At 39.7% G+C, this 25,273-nt stretch overlaps 1 protein-coding gene across 8 annotated transcripts in view; it reads right to left on the reverse strand.

Moving 5' to 3' along the window:
- Positions 1–25,273, reverse strand: part of Astn2 (astrotactin 2) — an 854,736-nt gene that overhangs the window by 713,326 nt on the left and 116,137 nt on the right. For all 8 annotated transcript variants that reach the window (XM_090330513.1, XM_090330512.1, XM_090330508.1 and 5 more), the window contains exon 2: positions 16,284–16,471. In XM_090330513.1, coding sequence (XP_090186639.1) covers positions 16,284–16,471 — 188 coding nt within the window. The remainder of the gene's footprint in view (positions 1–16,283; positions 16,472–25,273) is intronic.

Consider the following 25,273-nt stretch of genomic DNA (forward strand, 5'->3'; position numbering starts at 1 on the left):
TATGACTCACAGAGGGCAAGTAGCTAGCCCAAGATCATACAGACAACAATAAGCACCACATGGATGCAATGCCCTGGCCTGGTGTCTTTTAGGAGAAGCCCTCCTTCCCCTGAGACCACTTGCAGGAAGGAAAGGGCGAACCTTCTCTACACAGTGGCTTTCTGTACCATCTAAACAAAGCCTCTGGCACAGCCACGCAACATATTTCACTCCCTATTAAGGAAAGCAGAGACAGGACAGGCCTCTGGACACTTCATTAGAGAAGCATCAGGACACACTGGGGCTGTAATAAAAATGGAATTGAAGAGCTGTCTATGGGGAAACCCAGTTCTGCTCTTGCTTACAAACCAGAAAAAAAAATTTTTAGAGGAGAGGCAAAATGGATGTAGGCAGGGCAGATAAGATAGCACCTCTTAGTAACAGCAATAGCTTTGTTACCAGAAAGATGGGCATGGAGTCTGATCCTTTCTCCATCTCCCCCTACTTTGATGTACCTCAGTGTATTAATCTGGTTGCTGGGATTTGTAGTAATTCAACAATAATAGTAAACTAAGCAACTAGAGGTTCTGCCTTGCCACCCAAAGGAAACATATATTAGTAAATCTCTACGTCTGCACACTGCCTCAAACCCTTCATGTTATCCAGATCAGAGATACTTAAGACAGTGCTGAGAACCTGTCAGGTAGAGAGGGAGTACCTTCCATTGGTAATGGAGTTATACATTTAATGTTCCTTTTATTAAAATACTTTGGTGAGATATGACATGTAATCAGCTATACTTGTTTGTGGCTTTAGGTATTGTTTAATCTCACTGTTGTTTTAATTCTCATGGCCTGGGCACCGACCCTGAGTTTTTGTGCTCAAAGCTAGCAGTCTACCACTTGAACTACAGCTTTATATCTAGTTTTTGGTGGTTAACTGGAGTTAAGTCTCACAGACTTTCTTGCTTGAACTGGTGTCAAACTGTGCCATCTTGAGATTTCAGCCTCCTGACTAGAAAAGACTACAAGCCTGAGGCACCAGTTCCTGGCTTCTTTTTTCTTCTCTTCTCCTTTCTGTTCCTCTTCTTCCTCTTCTTTCTTTCCTCCTGCCTCCTTTTCTCTTTTATATTCTTTTTTTCTTCTTCCTCCTTACTCATCCTCCTCCTCTACTTTTTCATTTTATGTGTTTTTGAGGTTTTTCTTTTCATTTTACAAGTCATTAAAAAAAGAAATCCTAGTACATGGAAACTGTGAATATAAATTACTTCACCATTATGGAATATAATTGGGAAAAGCCTCAAAAAATTTTAAAAAAGGTACTCCTATATTAAGCAATAGATAATTCTCATGTAGAAAAGTCTATTCTGATCCATGCCTACTGAGACTATGAAGACAAACAGTTGAACTTAACATTTGGCTAATTTTTAATAATGCTTCGTGACCAGGAGGGGCTTTTAGAATCAAGACACCTGGTTTGCAATACTACACTGCTGATGTTGACAATATCTGCAGACTTCAGCTTCTCCCCAGTGATCCAGGGTAAGCATCCCTGAAGAGCTATATGGCATAAATAACATAAGGGGAGGCACATGTTTCCTAGCACACAGTAGGAGCTCAATATTGCTGTATTTCTTCATTCATTTTCACATAACCCTTAAGAAAAAAAACTTGTAACAATCCCACACTCAGGAAAATCTAGAAGTAGGGAACACAAATTTCTACCTCAATTAAACCTAATATTTGGTTTCATCAAGCAATTTACAGGGGCCAAAATAATTAGTGGTTTTCTGATACAATCAGACAGGGACATCATACAAAATCATCTCTGACATATGCCCAGCTCCTCCAAGTGATAGATGACAAACAAAAGCAGGACAAGGTCCTCCCTCACAGGCAAACTCATTGAGTTAATGGAAGAATTATTGCTTCTGAAATCCACTCCAGTCCTATTGTGGAGAACGTTCCAATTTATCAAAGCCAAATGAACATTAATTGCAGCAGTCTGGTAAGTTTTCCAGCCGCTCTGACCTTCATTGAATTTTAATCCAAAACAGATAAGATTTCCTTCCACATGAGAGGAAACAACACAATTAGTTCAAAATGACAGCTAGATTATGAAGTAGGCACACGCAAACAGAACACACACACACACACACACACACACACACACACACACACACACACACATCCCCTGAGAAAACATAGATTCTATGTGACTTAAAATTTAGCATCAAGGAGGTGGGCAGAGAAAAAGTAAATAAATATAACCACACACCTGCCTTACCTCTTTCCCCCTCCTTCATTCAAGGAGAGACATTTAGGAGGTAGAAGGCAAGATAGAAAAGGTGGCAGGCAATAATAGAGACAGAATTTCACTTAACTGCTGTAATTAATGTTATGTCTCATCGGGGAGAGATTAGGAAAAAACAGAGAGGGAAGGAAGAAAAAACAAGTATTATTTTGCTATTAAAGACGCCCTTGAGCTGGGGAACATTAGCAGTAGAAGTTGAAATGGGTAATTTTTTGACTGTATTGTTGGATCTCCAGACAAGATGATTACAACAACAAAGTGAAAAATGGCTGTGCAAGCTTACACCATGTAAAGCTCCTTCTCCTTGGATCAAGAGGTTTTCAGCTATGGGAGATTCACAGACCAGTAGGATACACAAGGCAGAGTAGTGGAGAAAACACACATATATACAAATGTACAGACACACACACACACCATTAAATCCATATAAAGGATTGCTCTCAATGTCTTGTCCTATAACCTTGTGGATCAGTCTTTAGATACCTGGAAGTTTTTACATTTATTTTTACACTAAGATTATTTTGTGCTTTTCTTTCATTGTGCAAAGGACTTCCAATCCAGCATATCATTTAATGAGAAGTATCCATCTTGATCAGTGGCATTCCCCTTCCACCATTCAATACTGTGATTTTCTTCACCCTGTCTGTCTTCTATAGCAAGTGCAAGTTCCTGAGCTCAAACTCCAGTGCCACTATCACAAAAAAAAAGCTTGTCTTCTAAATTATTTGATTTTCTTTACTTTAACTACTTCAAGTACAATGTTAAATTCTTCTACGATATTCCTTTTATTAAATGTCTTCCATTTCATTTGGTAGTATGTTTATTTTATCATCTCATCATGCATCTTATTATTTTTCTTAATGTTTGACTTAGAGTAATAGATGACATTTAAAAGATCATTAATACTAAGGCAACCAGGACAACCATGTTAATTGCAATGTTATTTACCCTAACAAAGATATAGAAATCAACCCAGATGTCCCTGCCTGAGTGGATGAATGAATCAAGAAATTGTGATATATATATATTCATATATATAATGGAATTTTACCAATCCATCAGATAGAATTTCCATAAGGAAATGGAAAGACTTGGAAAAAAATGTATTGAGCAAAGTAAGCCAGAACCAAAGAAACATAGGCTGTATGGTTCCTTCATTTTTCTATAACAAGAATGTGCCTACAAGCTACAAGTAAAGACAATGAATGAGTAAAATTCACACACACACACACACACACACACACACATATATACACTAATACATATGTATATAAACATATATAGCTTATGGAGGAATTCATATATATATATATATGCACACTGGGAAATGACAAATTATTTAGGACTCTTGACATTTACACACAGAGGCCAAAGTAGCATGTGTATTGGAGTGGCTGACAAAGGCTCAATAGCCATATGTGTATGATCAAATAAAATATGCTATGAAATGAACTCCAAGAGAAGGAAACAAGAGAAATTTTAGTGGTACAGTGGCCACTTTTGTTTTCCTTACTTTCTGTCTTGTTTGTTAGCTTATATTTGAGAGGATAAAGGGGCCACAAAGAAAGGTGGAACAAAGGCTGAACAAATACCAGAGATACTTGCTACGTACTACATGAAAATGAACTGCATATTTTATAGGTGGAAACAGGAGGAAAAAGCTGAGAAAGCAAGAGAAAGGGAGACATGGCTCAAAAACAATTGTACTCACTGCCTCATTCATGTAACTGTATCACCTCTACAATAACAATAAAAATAATTTTTAAAAAGAGCATACAGAATGGAGGCCTAAGTCCCACATTAGGCCTGATTCAATAACACAGAATCTGATCTTGGTAATGACAGAGAGAGGCTTGTCAGTGCTCCATATGCACCTATGCTGCCATAAGAAGGGAAATATTGTAAATCAGAAGGCTGACCTGGCATCAAGAACATGAGGGTTAATCTAGGTTCAAACTTTGGCTGTGTGATATCCTTCTAAATCCTGCATTTGTCATGTGTGTAGTGGGAACCAAAACACAGCAATGTGACTTGCAGTAGTAAATAATTACCACCACATTTGTATTCAATTCATGTGTCCAACTGCAGAAACTCTTGTGAACACCATTATACAGGGAGGGAAACTGATACACAGAACATTAAGTAATTCTTAACAAGGCCTCACTGATGGTTGAGTGATGAGGCCAGGATTCTAATCCAAGTAATTCTCTCCAGAGTTGACACCAGTTTTTGTTACCATTTTATTTTGGAAGAATTATAAACTAACGAGCTGTAAAGTTTGTGTCAACTGTATGTTTTTCCCTGATCTTCCCCACTGATGGTATCATATATAACCATAATAAAGCAACCTAAAGCAAGGAATGAGCAGTGATACAATAGTATAAACCAAATCCTAGCCTTGATAGAAATAATCAGGCTTCTCATAATAATGTCATTCATGTTGTCATATCCTATCCGTGACACTTCTTTAGTCCTTCTTTTCTTCTATGACCAGGACTCAGAGGAAGAGTACTGGTCAAATGTTTAGTAAAACATTCTTTTTAGAGACTGGGGGCATGGGTCAAGTGACAGAGTTACCTGTGTAGCAAGTGCTAGTACTAGTACTAAATTCAATCCCTAGTATTGCAAAGAGAAAAGGAAAAAAAGATGTTTCCTTGTGACAGAATGACAGGGTAAGTTTTAAACTAGAATGTGACTGAAGTGGCAATGTGTCCTTCTTGTGTAGATCTTGTTAAGCCAGGTCACTCATGCCTTGTTGCAGTACATGTTAATCCTGACCACTTGGGAAAAGTGAGCTGGTGTGACAGATTATGGAGGAACCCAAAATAGGTACCAGCCACCACATAATCTCTGGAAACTATGCATTCTACCTGATTTGAAAAAAAAAGACATAAACAAAAGCACACAAATCAAGTCTTTACAGATGCCACGAGCTTAAGGACCTCACAAAGAGGAGACTAAGCTGTGTCCTAAGGCCAGTGACAGGTATGCTAACATGAGATCCCAAGGTAAGAATACAAGGAGAAAGTGGTAGGAGGAAAACAGCAAAAGCCAAAATGGCTATAAACCTAGGAACCCTAAGGGTCTTTTGAGCCTCTGGAGACAGCAATACTCTGTCAAGACCTTAATTTCAGACTTTTAGTCAGCAAAACTGTGAGAGAAAAAAATGTCTATAGCATTAAGCCTTTATCGGCCAACAATTTCTTACAGTATCACAAGGAAACAACTGCACACACAAACAGCCAGATTTCTCCACCATGAAGTCTATTTTCTTCTTGTAATTTATAAATACCCAGAGCAAGGGTAACACGAGACTCTGCAAAGATCCCATTTTTTTTTCTCCAAGTTTCACCCATTTGTCTTAGCATACATCAGTGCATCTTGTCAGCAGTGATTATTACAGAGGTGATCGACTACTGATGATTTCCTGTGTTCCTCTTTCCTTCTACATTTATTAAATGGAAACTCAGTTTGAAAGTAGACTGGCCTCTTGGACCTCATTTATTTCGTTAGTTGACTATTTCTAACAGTATTTTAAGTCAATATTCTTCATGATCCCTGCTCTACTTAAGTCAAAGGGGATTTGTGAAGACTGAGCATGACAACAAATTGAGGGGGGGGAATGAAAAGCCAAAGAAAGAGAATGTCACTGAGCCTTTCATCTTTCGACGCCTCTCACTCATAGTCTCCAGGCTCTCACTTATAACTCCAGAAAGACAAAATCACCAAGTCTTAGCACTGCCCTTACAGGAAATTTTAGGAAGAAGGAGAAATAAGTGAAGCAGAGATGGATGCTCAATAGATTCCCCAAGTAATCCTCCACCTATTTTCATTCTGGGCTGATTTGGGGCATGTGGAGATGGAAAAAAAATATATTTGTATACACACACATTCCATTTCTCTAGGGGTTGTTAGAATTCTTTTGTGAATATGCGTGTGTGCGAGTGTGTGTGTGTGTGTGTGTGTGTGTGTGTGTGTGTGTGTGTGTGTGTAGTACTGATACTTGAACTCAGAACCAGGGAACTCTCTTTTAGATTTTTCACTCAAAAATGGCACTCTACCACTGGAGCCCCAGCTCCGCCTCTAGTATTTTGCTGGTTGATTAGACATAAAGAGTCTCAGGGACTTTTCTACCCAGACTGGCTTTGAACTGGAGTCCTCAGGTACTAGGCTTCTAAATAGCTAGGAGTACAGACAGGTATGAGCTTCTAGTGCCCCAACAGGGCTGTGTTGCTAGAATTCTACTCAGAGGTTCTGAGTTCTTAAAGGAAAATAAAATATGAAATATCAGCTGGAAGGCAGGAGATAAGTGATGACCTAGGGCGCATGCTCTATGATACTCCTGCCCCTGTCCCCTCCACACTTTTTTCCTGGATATCTGGATCCCTCCTTTTCCTTCCCTCCTACAGGATTTGGTGTGCAGCCCACCACACTTCCTCTCCTGCTTTCGTTCTCAGAGGCTCCGTGTGTAAACTCAGCCTAGGCCTCCCCATATCTGCCGGATGCTGCCTGTCTCTACCATCCCTGACTTCCTTCTGAGCTTCTGCTTGTTCTCTACCCTGCCTTGAATTTGTCCTCCTCCACTACTGTACTTTGGACTTGAGTTCTGCCTCTTTTGATCATTCTGTCTCCCTCTTGCCCAGCTTACTGCTTTCCATGTTGTTTTTACTCCCTGTGCCTTACTCCTCACTCTCCTTTGCTCTTCTCCCCTCCTCCCTTCTTGCCTTTTCTCTCTGTGAAACCCTGTGTTTGCTCCTGTCAATTTTCCTGCAGCTCTGTCAATGTTCTTGGCTCTACCTTCCCCAGTTCCCCTTTCTTTTACTAGTTTCTATTTACCTAGCATTCAACAGTTTCTCAATGAATATAACCTAGTGCCTACTTTTCCTGTCTGGATTTCCCTTTGTCTTTCTCTGTCTTCATCATGTAGAAATGTTTGCTAGACACACACTCATCCTGCATTCTTCCTTATTCAGGAAGTTCAAAGACTCTATGCAAGCCTTGCTTTCTCAAGTTTCCCCTGGGTAGGCTAGTTCCAGGAGACCCAGATCAACAGCTTCCTTCTCACTGATGGAGAGCATCCATTGTCAGGCTGGTAAAATGGAAATGGAGTATTATTCTTCCACTGTTGCATGTCTACCTTCTGTAAAACATAGCTGAATACCTGATGTGTTTTCTCTGGTAGAATATGGAAGAATTTACACCTGAGCATATCTGATCAATTTCTACACTTTCATAGATTCCTTGCAAATTTCTTGATTGCTTTCCCTGTTCTAAAAACCAAAGATCTGACAGGTGACAGGGAGTGTTCCCACTTCAGTCAAAGTTCCAGAATGACAGGACTCTTACCCCTTGCAACCAGAGCTCCTACAAGCTGCCCACCAAGCAACAAGGTTCATGTGAGTTATTTTATAATCAAAAATAATATGTATTAAAATATTCCTGTTCTTCAAATAACAATGACTATGAACTAAATTGTTGTTTGACAAGTTACTAAAATCAAGGGTCAGCTCGCCGTTCTTAGACTAAGTAAGATAAAGCAGCTGAGCTGAGCACCAATGACTCACTCCTGTAACCCTAGCTACTCAGGAGGCTGAGATATAAGGATTAAAGCTCAAGGCCAGCCCGGGGAAGAAAGACCATGACAGTTTTTTAATCTCCAATTAACTACCAGAAAATCAGAATTGGCACTGTGGCTTAAAGTGGTAGAGCCCAGACTTATTGCTGAAGAGCTCAGGGTCAGTGCCGGGCACAGAATTCAAGTCTCATGACTGACCAAAAAAAAAAGAAAGAAACTGGTCCAAAGTATAAAAGAGTTCAATTCTGTGAGGCCTAAATTGTTTTCAGCTCCAGCATCTTAACCATATTTTAGAGTTCTTTTTATCAATAGCCAAACACTGTCATATGCATCATTTCAGTTTGAAGTTATGATTTTAATATTATGTTCATTTTGCAAATGACCGTACCAGAAGTTCAGAGAGGTGAAATGACTAGCTCATATACCTCCAGCTGATATGTAGAAGAGACTATGAGCTTGAACCTAGGACTCCTGACAACACCTGCCAGGTCTATCCCACTTCCCTATGCTACAATCTATAACACTGGTCACCTTCCCTCTAGTCAGAAGTGTGGCTTAACAATGTGTGTTGGTGGCTGGATCACCCCTGTAATCCTAGCTACCCAGGAGGCTGAGGCCTAAGTATCAAGATTTGAAGCCAGCCTAGGCAGGAAAATCCCTGAGACTGTTATTTCCAATTAATCACTGAAAAGATAAAAATGGAGCTGTGGGTCAAATGGCACAATGCTAGCTATGAGTGAAAGAGCTCAGGGACATTCCTCAGGCTTAGAGTTCAAGTTCTAGGAAGGGAAAAAGAAAAGAAGATGAAGAAAACAAGTACAGCTTATTTCTATACTTTGCTCAGGAGTATTGCTAAAGTCAGAACCAACCAAGCAACAAGATTCATATGACTTATTTTATACTAAAAATATGTTTTAAAATATTCCTGCTCTTCCAGTAACAATGAAATCAAGTGAATGGGATTCATGGATATGATCCCTTTAGTTAGAAAAGTACTTGAGGTATATTTATACCAGTAAGTTCACCAGGCCTTGAAAAGTGATGAAAGCTTGGTGATGAGGAGGATACTGAGGCTGAGAAGGACTGGGGACGTGTACAAGGTCATAAAGCACATTAGTGGCACAATGGAGACACTTCACAGTCTCAGCCATGGCTGACTATGCTGTGTGTGTTACCTGCTCTTTCCACCACTAGATTCTCCCTACCTTCCCAACTCACATGATCTTTTTAGCTACAATGTCTTCTTTCTAAGAGAATTTGCAGACTCAAAAGTCTGTGATGGCTGACAATTTGGCTTCTCCTTCCCTGGTTGTCCCAAACCTCTTTTACTAAGATAATTTATAAATAACACAGTAATAGCACTAACTGTTATTAGTTTGAATTGTACTCATAAAAAAAATAAAATAGTTGGAGTCTGATTGCCTAGGACCTCAGAATGTGATCTTATTTGGAGACAGACCTTTTACAGAGGTAATCAAGTTATAATGAAGTCATTAAGGTAGGCTCCAATCCAATATGAGTGATGTCCTTATAAAAAGGGAAGAGTTTGGACAGTGAGATAGACACAAACTTAGGCAGAATGCCATGTGAAGATTAGAGTGGAATTTCCCCAAGCCAGGGAACTACTAGAAGCCAGGACAGTGTCTAGGAGCAGATCTTTCACAGGTACATTCAGAAGTAGCATGGTTCTGGCTTCCAGAATGGAGAGACAGTACATCTCTGTTGTGGTACTTTGTTATGGTGTCCCTAGGAAGCTAGTGCATTTACAAATGGCAGTCCGTCATAAGGTATAGAAAGCCAAGGCATTGTGCCAAGATACAGCAAAAACGAGGGAGAGAAGGATATCTTAAATAAATCTCGCAACATCTCCAACCCTGGTAATTCCATCATCAACCTGTTTGCGATGAGAAAATGGACACAGAGAAAAAAAAAATCCTTGCTTAAATACCTCTAAGAAATCAGCCATAAAGTCCCCGCCTGAATCTCAGGACCTTTGGAGAACATAGTTCTTACAGATTAGTAAACTACTTGGGTTCTCTGTGCCTGTATCTTTTCAGTTATAAACAACTGAGATAGCAAACATGTCTACAGAATTGAGATTGCTATGAGACTTGACTGAGTTACATTATATCAAGTGTTCTACTACTAACCAAGTACTTAAGCCAGGCTGCTATGCACTATGATTAAGAAACCTCCCCATCTTGATTCATGTCCTGAAACTTTCCTAGTCAGCTGCCATTACTTTTACTGTTTAGTTCTCAGAGGCAGGTTCAGCATTTCAGGTCTTGCCTAGAACTTCTCATGCTACTTGTTCAGAAAAGAAGCCTTTTATTAAAATACACTACCACTTTTAAAGGTCAGATCCAACAGTTCACTTGCTCTGAGTTACAATTGATGTTTTGATATTTTGTTTTAGAATCCTTATAATATCCCTAACCAAAAGTTAATTGTGATTATGTTTTTTTTTAATCTTGTGTTTTCATTTGTCTTCCTAGTAGATAGATTTCTCACAGAATTAATCTGCAGGTAAATCATGTCATGACTGAGTGATTAATCAATAAGTGAGTAAATAAATAAATGCACTGGTTGGGGAAAGACTCTAAAGCCAACATTCACAGATTCTTTAAGAATATTAGCCCAGTATCACACAGATCCTACACACGAAGCTAATAGTTGTAGCTGGTAATAATGATTTTTTAGGTTTATATGACATTTTATAATTCTCAAAGCATCTACATATTATTATATCACTGAACCATAGATCATCTAAATTACAGGAAACTATAATAGTCCCCTAATCTAACAAATTTTTCTTCTCAGGATCAGGGCTCCCGGTATTAGTAGGTAGATTGTTAGGTGCCCTTGAACCTGATTATCTGCACCTAAAGTGGCCTTGACTGGGCTATACCCCTACTATAAAGCTCAAACACATGAAAAGGATGGTCTATCTATCATCAGCAGTTCTGCCTATTTACAGTCATTCCTCGAGGGGCTTACCAGTACAAATCTGCAACATTTTCTGAAGGAATCTCCCTTTGAAAGAAAAGTGCCCTCAGAAGACTTTTCTTCTTCTACATCAAACTAAACAGCTCTTTTCATCCCCCCTCTAAAAACATTTTGTCTTAAAAAAGACCAAAGATTTGAGGAAAAAAAAGGGAAAAAATCCATGATGAAAGATATTGATCTTAGGCAGTTTCTATAGAAATCTTTAAGACAAGATATACTCTTATCAAAACGACATAATATCAAATTTTTAAGATGAGAAGGGAGGGGGAAAAAAGAGAGAAAATAGTGTTATATTACTAACCTGTGAATTACTATTTTCTTTGAAGGAACCTTTTATCAACATGAAAATAAAATATACCTTGAAATGTCAATATAAGTAACCACAGCAACTGTAGCAAAAGAAAAACAACCAAAAGCGAAAGAGCATCTAAATGCAAAAAAGGAAAACAAAACAAAGCAAAGGATCCAGTTCATATTTGTTAGGAGTTTTGACATTCAACCTCAAAGCAACCTGGAACAGTTAAACTCTTCTCACTTTATAAGATAAAAACAAGAACAAACAACAACAAAAGCACTTAGTTGGTGTATTAGGATCTCAGGTTGAACTGGTAGACAGCAAGAGACAGTGCCAGATTGGGCTAATGAACAATTTAAAAGAAACCTAAAGGTTTCAAGCCAAGAGGCTCCTCTGACTCTGCAATGGTGGATGGTAGGATTTCTTTTTTCCTATTGATAAGTTGCTGGCATAAACAATACCCTTCTCTCTTACTGACACACTTCCAAGTTCTATTAAGTGTTCTGAGCACCAAGAGTGAATTCTCCATAAATAACAGGCATGATAAACCTTCACTACAGCTAACATTTTAATAACAGCTTTGGCTTTCTGGGGACTTACTGAATGTCAGGCACTGTGCCATGCAAAATTGAGCCCATGAATACAGCTCCTCAATTTGGACAGAGTGTAGAGTTAGAATTCCAACCTCAGCACTTACTGGTGATGTTAATGAACAGCCAGACAAACCTCACTAACTCCCAGATCCCCCATCTGTCCATGAAGGAAATAACTCCCTATCTTACAAGGAATCAGTATTGATTAAACAGAATCATGGACATGTTGTATTTAAATTGCCTGGCCCTAGAATTTCTCAATGATTAAAAAAGTCATTATATTTGTGAATGGGACCTCACTCAATACTTGGGAAGAAACTCAGAAAAAGTTTCAATAGTTATCCCAGTTCTATAAATAATGAAGGTGATTTGGCCAAATACACAAAGGTAGGAAGAGAAACACGTTTAACATAGGTGTTCGTTTCAAAGATATGACACCCGTTAACATACAAATGGATTCCATGTAAAATGGAATCTCTGTAAGAATTAAATGATGAAATATTACAATTTAAGTCAGTAACAAAGAAGAGAAATGGTGATCTGCTATACAGACTAAGAACAGAGGTCAATTTTTTCTGAGTGAACCCTTGGTATCACAACCTTTGAGTGATCATAGTTACAAGAATATCTAATTTTTAATTAGTATTTATACTTCTTTGTTCAAGAAATAATATTTACTTTAAGACTGATTGTCTCATATATATAACAGAAATATGGAAACTGTATGTTGAACATACAGTAAATACTAAAGTGAAATAACTGCTATTATGACTATTTCTCTATATCACATAGCAATATGAGAAGGAAATATAGGAAAAACCCAATGTCTTCTAATTCTTAAACTGGAATATTTTGAATTTCACTGGAAAGGTAATATTAATAGCCCTCATAACTACATACTTGCTGAGTGCCATGCTGGATACTCGTTATTGTGTATGTATATATATATATTTATGTGTGTGGGTATATGTATATGTGTGTATATATCTAAATATGCACACATATTCTCCACTCTTCACTAATACTGAGACAAATATGATTAACTTTGTTTTATAGATAAATAAACTGAGGCTGAGAGATGATAAAACATCAGGATAAAACTAACAGGAAGCAGGAAATAAAAGAGATTATATTCGGAACCAGTTCAGCTGAATTTCCAACTTCTTTCTTTTCTTCCTCCTCCTCCCCACATAGCTCAGTAACACAATGAAACTGTTTCACCCCTGCTTCAGCTTGGGTGTGGAATCAAGCACATGAGAGTCTACCTTCTTTTTTTTTTTTTTTTTTTTTTTTTTTTTTGTGGTCCTGGGCTTGAGCTCAGGGCCTGAGCAATGTCCTCGGACTTTCTCAAGGCTAGAGCTCTACCACTTGAGCCTCAGTACCACTTCCAGCTTTTTTCTATGTATGTGGTACCAAGGAATAGAACCCTGGTCTTCGTGCATGCTAGCAGGCACACTACCACTAGGCCAAACTCCCAGCCTGAGAGTCTACCTTCTTTATCTGGCCTAGCTTCACTGAATACCTTGCATTAAACTTTGAGGTACTGTCAGATGATGCATCATTCGGGACGAGAGAGCTGGTCCATTCAGAGTGTAATAAGCTTTAGAAGGATATGTTTATACCAAGGTATGCACTGTGTAAGTTACAAAGGGTAAGTGCAAGATGATTTTCCAGAGTGAACCAGCAGGAAGGTTAGGCTGAGAAAAAACGAGAACTCGTGGTTTCTTCTCTCCATGCTTCTCTGAAGATTCTGACTGGTTGGTTTGCATCTTCTCTCAAACCATCTCAGATCTTCATGAAGCAGGTAAGGAGTCCTCCAGGAGACACCTCACGTGGATCTGGAATCTGGGGGATGCCTTTATCCGTCACTCTCCATGTAGCCATGGACAAGCCTGCTCTGTCTGTGAAATGGGAAATCACAGCTTGGGCAATCAGAATGCAATTCTGATCAGTTACTTATAGAATTGTCAGTGACCAGTTTCTTAGTGACAGAGAGACCAGGTGGCTTCTCAATCCCTGCCGACTGACTAAGAGACTGAGGACAAGTTCTAACCTACAATGTATCTATCTATGAAGTGGGCAAGTAGGATAAATTAGAACATGTTGAATTTTTCAACTTAAATAGGTCTAATATTTTTTTTAAAAAGCAAATGCTCTTGCAAGCTCCTCTGCTCAAATGGCTTAGGGTTATATACTAATTATACAGTAAGTGTGTGAGCCATGTCTGTTTGAAAGATGATATACACAAAGGAAACAAGTTAAAACACTGTAGCCCAGGTGATCAAAAGATGTCAAAGGCGTACTTTGCTAGGCTGGAATCTACACCTATAATCTCCTTATCTCCTACCTTGAGATAGTAAACATCAACCCCAGAGACTGCTCTCTACTCTGAGATGCCGGTGTCCGTCAAGAGACAGCTTTTGGATCAGTGCCTTGAAGATATGATTCTCTTCTGGAGGGGAAGGAATGTGAGGATTTGGGAGGTCAGGATACAGACTAGTAGATGACTAAATGTCATTTTAAGGGCAAGGAGTTTCTAGACTGTGCCATCTTCCCTATTCCCTACTCTGCAACCAAATTCTGAGCCACAAAATAAATTTCAGTGACATCTGGGTCATGGTGACTTATACTTTTCAAAGTGAACTCATTAAGAAAAAAGAAAAAAGGAAGTCAAGGGACAATATTCTGGGCTTACAATGAGACTTAGTGAGATAAACACTGAGCTTGAGAGGCAAGAAAGGCACATCTCAGACTCATTTATAATTGAGATAATTCAATTTAGGTTACTGGGTTAGGGGAAGAATGTCATACACAATGTTGAAAGTATGTACTAAATAGTAATCAAAATGGAATATTTCTCTCTAAATGGAAGGGCAGAGGAGCATTTACATCCTGTATTAGTCCTTTTTAACATCAGATGATACTCCAACTCCCATAAGAAATTCAGTTAAACACCTCGAGATGATGATGCTTTTACAAATTTGCACCCCAAAGTTAGCATGCAGGTATCTACTTGTCTTAGCATGTGGTTGCATCATCTGCTAAATATATATATATATATATGGAAAAAGTCTATCACACTGATTCCATGAATAACACAAAGGGCTTGATTTGTTCTTCCACGTGACAAGCATGCGTTAGGTCCAAAATTAACGTTGCTATCTAGCTGGGATATGTGTATGCTTCTCCAGAAAAAGAATTTTCCAAGATCGTACTCAGTTGTAATCAGAATATCTACTGCTAGTTAGTTGAAGAGGAACAAAGAAGAGATATTAAAATTCTGAGGCAGGTTCCATTGCAGAAGCGTAATGAATATTGACTCTTGATAGAAGGAAGAACTGAAGGGGCAATTACACCAATAATTTCATCTCTCTGAGCTGCAACTTCCTCTTACATAGGCCAGGGCTATCACTTCCTACACTCACACATCTGGTAGAGCTGTGTAAAGGAGAAATGGAAAAAAATGTCATATCAGTTTGGTATCACAGAGGGGGATACCAGATGTTACCATTTCAGAAGCTCATCCTGAGCCAGTCAAATCCTATACTTTGGGCATTCTGGATTGGTTTGTTTGCTGCTTTTCTATTTGCTATAGAAAGCCATTAGTTGCAATTTTATAAGGAAATCTTCCAGGCTACCACTTGAATGATTTCAACCCTAGATGAAGAAGCAGCACAGTCACAGAGCATTATGTCCCAAGTCCAACAGAGCCGAAAGTCAATCTCATCACTCTGCATCCATAGCTTTATCTTTAATGTGGTGTCTGACTGAGACATGTCACACAGTCTCAACAAGAATATAGTTGAGATCACTTCCATAAACATGTCTGGGACAGGGCTTTGATACACGGGATGAATATTAAAGAAAATTCTCTAATTGAGAGAACAAAGCATGTTGATAGTTCCGGGTTTGTAGCCAGCATTTGCGAATTCAAATACTCAAGACCAATTCTACCTGTGAAAGGCTATCGAAGCTCCAGTAAGTTTCTCTCCCTTCTGCAGCAGTACAGCACAACTCAATCAGGAGGGTAGGTGACAGGGCTCTGGGCACTGACTACACTGGACACAACAGAGCATTTTGAGAGGCCACTGTGTAGTAGTTGTGAGCTTTAAAGAGTGTGACACATCTGGGCACCTGGAAAGGGCAGCCCATTCCAGTTGTGTTCCATTTTTGATTGTTCAGTCCTTCTTAGAAAGGCAGCATTGGACCCCAGCCATCAGCAAAGCGGGGCAAGCACGTGGCAAATGTTAAACAGTTATTCCCAGAGATTTCAGCCGAAAGGCCAAAGTGTGGAAGCTCGTTAATTCTTCTCTGAGCACGCTGACAGATGACGGATGGGTATGTATCTATCCAGGTGATGTCAGGAAACCATCTGACCTGTTTATCACTCCAACTTCTGGCACTTGGCCAGCTCTTTCCTTCCATATTTGGGTGGAGAGTCCCTCCTTGCTCCATTTCTCCATCGAATTGTCCCCCTCCCCAGAATCCATTATTTCCACCCCACCCCCAGCCCCGTACTCACCATTACAGAAATGTGGAGGATGTGCATCTGCTCCTCTACGATCTCAGATGGCTCCTGGAGTGAGGGGACAGTGGCCCGGGCCAGTTGTCCAGAGCTGCTCATGGAGACATGGAAATACAATGTGCCATTTTCCAGCCACTGCTGTCTCCAGTGTACCAGTGAGATATCAGCCGCTGTGCCAGACATCTCTGTAAGACAAAACCAAGGTACTGAGTAAAAATATGTTCATATTTTAATTTTTTGCCAGCCTTGGGGCTTGAACTCAGGGCCTGGGCACTGTCCTTGGGTTTTCTCAAGGCTAGAGCTCTACCCGATGAGCCTCAGCACCACTTCCGGCTTTTTTCTATGTATGTGGTGCCGATGAATCTAACCCAGGTCTTTGTACATGCTAGGCAAGCACTCTACCACTAGGCCAAACTCCAGGCCCATATTTTAATTTTCTTGAGTTCAACAAATATTTTATCCATTCTTATTTGTTTATACTTCCTTATTTATTCTTATTTATTATTCATTCTCATCATTAAGTAGTTATAACAAAGGAGTTGCCATTTAACAAAGTAGTTTATGAATATAATATATCTTGATCCATGCCACCTTTTTCGACATTCTCATCCATCCCTCCTTTGGTCACCCCCTTCCCTCGCTACTATTCATTCTATAGAATACACATTGGATTCTTGACTGCATTTTCCTCCTGTGAACATGTTTTTTTATGAGCACTTGGTTATCATTCATATTGAGTATCATCAAACAGTTTCCTAAGTGTCATTATTTGGGATTCCAGAATCATTTCCTAGTATCCTCTATGAAAGCACTGTGTCCCTGGAACCATCTACAAAGACAGGGCCTAACCAATGTCTTTTGATGAACAATGGGGCAGTGTGATGGGATTCATGGAGAATCATAAAACATTACTAGATCTGTACTCAAGTGAGAATTACTTTGGCAGACAAGTAGCCTTTATAGTGTCCAGCCATAGAAAAAATGCCTTTGTAGGTTTGGAAATTTGGACCCTCTTCCTGAAGCAAAGAAGAGATTTTAAGACAGTATTCCTACAGTTCCCAAATGTATGCAAGTCCCCTCACAAGCATGCCTGCACATGTACATGTACATACACACAGAGTACTGAAGAGAAGCCAAGATAGAGCCTCTTCTCATTCAGTGAGCTCTTCCAATGCCTCATGGACAATGAAAGAGTTACCTTAGAGGAATGAGATGATATTTCCTCATCAAGCTTTATGTATTATATCTTTGGGTAGTCTATAGCCAACAAACCCTAACTCCTTGAAGTTTATCTTCAAAAGCCCTCAGGAACAATGCTTGGCATTTAATCAGTGATTTAAAAAACTAAGCTATGAATTTTCAAATTAGCTATTGATTTATCATCATCATCATCATTAATATGGACAACTTCTAATTCATTCTTCAATGACTCTGAAAAAAAGAAAATACAGAAATCTAGCCTTGATGGCTTGCTTTCTTTCCCACTTTTCATCCAGTCTGTCAGAAAGTCCTTCAAAATCCTCCAAAATTTAACTCTATGGAGCACCTTTATCCAGCCCCATGCTCTAAGGCCCCATAGGCTCTTCTCTGGAGTTCTTCAAGGGCTTCTTAACTCAGCTTCCCCTCCCGCCCTTGCTTCCTCTTTCTATTCTCAGCCAGAAGCCAGAGGAATTCTGCTGAAACCAAAATCATCTCACGATATTGACCTCTCCACTTGAAATCCTTCCAGAGCCTTCTACCTCATTCCAAATAAAAGACAGAGTAACCAGATAGAGTAAGTTATTAGTTCAACTGTACACAGGCTTGAGCTTTCCTTGCTGCTTGATGGATAGAATACACCTAGTGCTAACCACAAAAATTTATTAAGTCTTAGAGCCCTAGAACTCAAAGGACCCTGAGGCTCGCTGTGATAATCCAGGTGGAAGGCACTGGGTAGTCTTTCCATGGCATCTCCTCTGTCTCCTTACCTGCCTGCCACTCCCACTCCCACTTTATAGTCCAGCCTTAGCACCCAAGACACTGGCAAAAAGTACTTTGGAAGCCAGCCATTAGGATCACAGAAAGATAGGAGTATTGTAGTAAAAGGCCTTGCTCAGTGCCTCGAGGACTTATTTTTTTTTCTTAGTGAATCAAAACTCTAAACCACAGACCCAGAGCTCAATTACCACTAAAAACAGTAATGTCTAATTCAAGAGCACAAGGCTGAGCAGACAGCCACTGCATGTGCCTGCTCCTTTGTGTGACAGGAAAAGAAACCCTCGAGGCAGACCACATCTGGCCAGCTGACAGAGCCTGGTATAGATGGGAGTAAATCAAAAGAGAGTGGTATAAATCCAAGCTCTTGGAGCTCTGTCTAGCCTATGCCCAAAATCCCATCAGTGAAGAATTTTACCATGCCTGTGACCAATGAGGAAGCAAAGAGTCACTGAAGGTTAGTAACTCATTCAAGGTCATTGGTGAATCTGCTATCAGTTGGACCCAGTGGATTCCCAGTCAACACCATCTCTATGAGGCCAATTGCCCTAGCAATGTCTCCTTTCCCTTGACTAAATCAGCCTATGAACTAAAACTAGAAAGAGCTCTTTGTTTGCTACAGTGATGAGTGCACAGTCAGCAGACAGTGAACGTTAAATGATAACAGTGTGTGAAACCCAGTAAATATTGAATCACAGAGAATGGCTCTGGACTTACTCTATCACAAAGAAAAGAAATGGTTGTTGGGACAGCAAGTAGAGAGGGAGCAGAACACAAAGAGAAAACTTGTTTCAGTAGAAGCAGAAGGCTCTGATCAATCATTCATTCATCAATTCATTCATTCATTAATGCATGCAGTTGTTTATCCATCGGTATTATTTTATTAAGGACCTAATTCAATTCCAGGCCATTTAGCAATTCAGCCTACAGAGTTAACTGAAACCTACCCTTGCACTCAAGGAACTCAAATTCAATTGCAGCAGAAGTTTTACACAAGCTGTTTTCTCCCAGCCTTCTGTCCAAGTTGACATATGTGCAAACTCTCTGAAATTGTGAATTATCTGGCCTATCTCTGACCATACTACCACATGTACTCTCCCTATAGGCCTTACAACTGTTCTCTCAGGGCCTAGCACTTTCTGTCCATTTTCCTGAACTCTCCTGTTAGATTTAGTGTCATTTTCCAAATGGTGTTTTTTTTTAAATTTTTTATTGTCAAGGTGATGTACAGAGGGATTACAATGATATACATAGTGAGTACACTTCTCCTTGAACATTGTTACCCCCTCCTACATTTTTCTCCCATTGACCCTCCCACCCCCTACCCCAAGTTGTAAAGTTTGCCTCCAACATATTGTCTTGTAATATTGTTGCATCAATTTGCCCTTTGTCCTCTGTCTCACCGTTTTAACAACAAATGGTAATTACTCCAAGTGGCTGTGTCTTTCTACTCTAGCTAAAGTAGTCCTCTCCAAGCAAGGCCCATCTCTACAATATATCCTTTACAAAAATTTCCTAGTACTTATCACTTAGAAATACATAATATGGCTAGGTTCACTCAGGAGGCTAAGATCTCAGAATTGTGGTTTGAAGCCAGCTGGGGCAGGAAAGTCTACCATACTTGTATTTCCAATTTACTACCAAAAAGCTAGAAATGGAACTATAACTCAAGTACTAGAACATCAGAGGGGAAAAATTTGAGGAAAAAAATGTAGGGATAGAGGCTAGGTCCTGAGTCCAAGCCCTAGTACTGGCATGAGAGAGAAAGAGAAGAGGAATGGGGGGAATAAATGCACCATATATTTACTTGAACAGGTGTTTATTGTCTGCCTTTCTGGAACAGTAGGAAGAGCCTTTCATGTCTTATTTCTTTTCAGGCACTTTGAAAAGTAAGTGAAAAATAAGAACTAAAACTATATATAATTAATTTCCAAGCACCAATGACTCAAAACTTCAATCCTAGCTACTCAACAGGTTGAGATATGAGGATTATAGTTGGAAGTCAGCCAAGACAGAAAAGTTCACAAGACTGTTACCTCCAACCAACCACCAACAATCAAGAAGCTGGAAGTAGAGTGCTAGCCTTGAGCAAAAAGATCTCAAAGATATCATCCAGGATTTGAGTTCAAGCCCCACCCAGGACTGACACAAATAATAGAATAATAATAAATAATAATAATAAAAGACAAAGAAGAATTACAGATTACTGTAATCTCTATGTATAGCTCTATATACATATGTATATGTGTATAAACATATGCATATATATGTTCCCATTGTAAGATGTAGAAGTAAAAATAATAGCATTCAAAAAGTATTAAGTCTTAACTGGGGGGCACCAGTAGCTCATACTCGTAATCTTAGCTATTCAGGAAGCTGAGATCTAACGAGCGCGGTTCGAAGTCAACCAAGGCAGAAAAGTCCATGAGACACTTATCTCCAATTAACCACCAAAAAACTGGAAGTGGCAGTGTGTCTCAACATAGTAGAGTGCTAGACTTGCGTGGAAAGAGCTCAAGGACAGCACCAGGGCTCTGAGTCCAAGCCCCATCGGCAACACCCCACACATATCCACCTTCTCCTCTCTTAAAAAGTATTACATTTCATTAGAGAATTTTTAGAAATTATAATGTTCTATTCAGAACTCAATGATGGGAAAGAATCCTCTAAGCATGCAGACCAAGAATTAGTCCCAAAGCACTGGCAAGAACACTGTAAAAATCGACTTACAGATGTACCTCAGAGAATGGAAAATTACTGGGTTGGCCCATGGGTATATTGTGGATGCATATAGGAGTACAAAAGAAGACAAGGCTGGAAATGTAGCTCCAAAAATAATAAATATATATACACACATATATGCACACATACATCTATGCATGTGTACATAAATGAAGCTCCAACACAGACTTGAGGGCTTTGAATGCTTGTGTTAATGCACACATTGCATACATTTTATTCAGCATGCTCTCGGAAACAGCAGAGGGCACTTGGTCAGAGACAGTCCGGTGTCCATTAAAAAGGGGTCTAAGAAATAGCAGTACCACTAAAGCCAGCCCTAGAAATTCCCCACTGACTGATTTTCCAATTTCATTTTTCCTTTTCCCTTCCCCTAATTCTTCCATATAAACATTTCATTGAAGTCTTCAAGTCATATTACAATCAAACTTAAAGCAAAAGGGGGACTAAATGCATTTGGTCGGGAACCAAGACAATTCCCATAAAGGCAGATTATGCTGACATGATGAATATAAAATGAAACAGCAGATATTAAAGTGGGAGAATTGGTGCTCCATGCCTCGCAGCAGAAGGCTGACTCCAGCGCCTGCCTGCCTCCCACCCCACGTAGCTTGGTTTTATATTGGAATCATAAAGAGACATAGGGCTTGCCTTTTCACCTTTCTCTCTTCTTCCCCTATGGTTCACAACTCATGAAATATTCAACAGGCTCAAATCCCCTCAACCATCCCACAAGAGCCAAGTGAGAGGATCAGCCTTCATCAAGAATTCTGGGTAGACCGCCATCCTGCCTCAGCGGCCACGGATGCCCTCCAGCCTCCTGGAAAAAGAAATAAAGATCCCAAAGGCATGTTGTGCTTTTAATTGGCTTGTTCTTCCTAATCTATGGCACTCATTGTATTTTTATTTAATTCCTGAAGGTCATTATGAAAATAAGTAGCTCTTCTGATCTCCAGCCATCCTGGTAACATCTCCCAAGTGGGTAACTAACCAGCCTTCTGATTCCACAGCACCAGCTGACCCTCCAGCAGCTTATTCGCTTGAAACCCTGAGAGAGTTTCTGATCAGTTTAGAAATGGCCTTTGCAGGGCTGGGGAAATCGCAGGACTGTATGCAATTCCACATAAGAACGTACTGCCAGGGAAAAAAAACCAGGGACAGTAAAGACGCTGGGTTTACTCACCCTTGCCATGATCTGTTCCAACCATTCATAGGTAAGCATTGCATTAGCAGAGAACTATTGAGTGAGCCTGGGAAATAATCTTGGGCCGTGGGGTGGGGGGAGTCCTCTTAGCAATCTCTACCATGGTTAATTAATGCAAATGTGTATCCTCTCTCTGAGGGCTACTGCAAATGGTCCCATAGAAAAATAATACCCACAAATGCCTCTAAGAAATGGTTAATGAAGGGATTTATTTACGAAAGCTCAGATAGCGTAACGCAAACCGATAGTGGAAAAGGAAACACAAGCGAGGATGGACAACAACAAGGAACTGTCACGTGACTGGCCACGGGGGTCATCCTGACACTCGAATGAACCATAGCTGTAGGCAGGGGCTAACAACACTGTATGTTGCCAGATAACAGCTGTAGCCTTGAGTGGAATGACTGGTAACTACCATGGCCCAGAGGGAATAGATACTCCAATCTCATTCCAACCACCCGACTGGACTTTAGCTGAACTCCCAGGGGTGCTTCAGAGAAGCAAAATCATAAAGGGAGCACAGCGAGAGGAAATGGGCAGAAAATGTATCCCAAGGACCAAGTGGATAGTATGCTTTCAGACTCTTAACTGGTACCCCAACTGCCAGTCTTCCTTCTACCATCTATCCAATTGGCCACGAAGACACACTTTCTTTGGATCTGGCAGTTCTTTGTTCAAAACCCTGCTGTGGTTATTGATATTCCTTGTAAATCTCACTTCCTGAGCTTGGCACACAAGTCCTTCATGAGCCACCTGTGTGCTTCTCTCTTCCTCTTTAAATTCCTTTTAATTTTTTTTGTATTTTTATACTAACTTGTACACAAATATAACTCAGTACCTAGACAGAAGCTCTCCAAGTTACAATAAGATTACAACCCAGTAAAGCCTTTATAAATTGAAAATATGATGCCACAAATACACTTAGTATACCTGACTTACCAACATTATTGTGCACTCTAATCTACTTAACCTCTTCTGAAAACACTTACATTAGTCACAATGGGACAAAATCATCTCAGACAAAGCCACTTTTAATACTAAAATGTTAAAGGGCACATGTAATTTATTGGATACTTACCAAAGTAAGGTTTCTATGGAGTGTATGTCACTTTCCCAGTATCAGAATGTTCAAAAGTCCTAAACCGCATCATCTTAAATCAGAGAACATCTGTACTGTGCAATTTCCTAATTCACAATCTTTGAAGACACTTGTTCTGAGCCTCTAAACGCACTCCTCACTCAACCCCATGCCCTGCCGTGGAATCTTCCATGATCCCCATAGAAACTAAACACTCCTCTAGGCTGCTTGAAGGAAGAAACATTGCTAAGCTGTAGAATATAACAGACACTGGGGGTCAACTGCCTGAATGAAGGAACCACTTCCCTGTGTTCATTCCCTATTTCTCTGGCCAAGGTCTTGTACCTCATCTCCTCTATGAAAAATAACAATAATAAGAGAAGCTACCAATAGTCTTAATTTTAAGATCAATGGTATCTTACAAATAAATAATCTTTTATCAGAACTGGTACTTTATGCACATCACAGTTAACTGTAGTATCTATTACTTCACATAAGCAGTTACAGTATCCTGCTTCCACCTCTGACCCTACTTGTACATGTATGTGTGTGTGTGAGAGAGAGAGAGAGAGCGAGAGAAAGACAGAGAGAGAGAGAGAGAGAGAGAGAGAGAGAGAGAGAGAGAGAGAGAGGGGGGGGGAGAAGAGAGAGAGAGAGAGAGAGAGAGAGAGAGAGATCTCAGCATTCTCTCAGTGGATTCTAATGCAGGGATATGTCAGGTTCATTTGTACAGCCTACAGCCTGGCATCCTGAATAAACACAGACTATGACTATGGGATCCATAAACCTTTTACAAGTGTAACGGAACTACTTTGACATTTAAATGCAGATGGTGCTTCCAGAGGACAGAGAAGATAGCAAAACTTGAAGTTTTAGTGCTGCTGTGATTCCCATATAGCAACTCTATGGAAATTTAACTAAACATCTGCCTCAAGTTTAGGGCCTCTGGAGAATTCAAAAATGAAGAGGAAGAGCATTTGAACTTCCAAACAGCTTATATTGTCATGGAGCGAGAGAGGGGACATTTGTGACAAAATAGGCAATCATCTGAAGTGGTTGTGTATACAGCTGGAAAGACATCTACTAGAACAGCAAGAATAGTGCTCCTTAAATAGGAAGATCAGAGGTGATTTTAATCATGTACTGATTCAGTTTTCCATACATTCTACATTGACTATAAATTACTTCCATAGCAGAGGCATGTACACAATCACTTTAATGATTCATTTTAGTCAATCAATCTTTTCTGAGATACAGTATTGAGGAACTCCATCCTCAGAAACTCAGTCCCTAGGGATGGGGGAAAGAGCATGCTATAAATGTCCCTAAGTCAAAATAAGAAGCCCAAAGGAGAGAAGATAACTTCTGCCTGGATTCAGAATTTCTCTGTGGAGGAGTCTTAAAGGATTGAGTGCAAGAGTTCAATAAATACCCATAAGTTCTCCAATTGGAGAGAAGACCCACGAACACTGAGGAAAGAATGTTGCAAAATGTTCAGAGATATGAGGGAAAAAAACTATCAAGCCAGAAGCTATAAAGGATCAAAGCTACAGAGTCTCACCATTACAAAGGAAGTAGAGAGAGACTGGCAGAAGTAGAATTTACAGAGGGCTCAACTAACTCTTTGCCCAAAGAAAAATGTTAAGTGCCAGGTACTACTTTGAGCTTCTTTATGTGATCAGAACTGGTTCAGAGACAATGAAGCTCTCCACATGCCATAAACAAGAATGAAAGTATGCATGGACGTCCAAATGAGTACCTGATGAGTATAACCCAGTTGGTTTGACCTAATAAAATAGCTTGGGTTAGTGGAGAAAAAAAAAGAATACCAAGTTATGAAAAGGCAATCTAGATTTACATGTGACCACTGAATTGTTTATCTGACAATTCACAGAGCCTGTGTGATTTTTCCTTGTTTGTAAAATGGGGGTCACTCAGAACATGCCCCACATACATCACATCTGATAGAGAAGGGAGAGAAAAAAAAGACCA

Source organism: Megascapheus bottae, chromosome 3, assembly GCF_031878675.1.
Source record: "Megascapheus bottae isolate mThoBot1 chromosome 3, mThoBot2.hap1, whole genome shotgun sequence".
In the NCBI taxonomy this organism is placed as follows: Eukaryota; Metazoa; Chordata; class Mammalia; order Rodentia; family Geomyidae; genus Megascapheus; species Megascapheus bottae.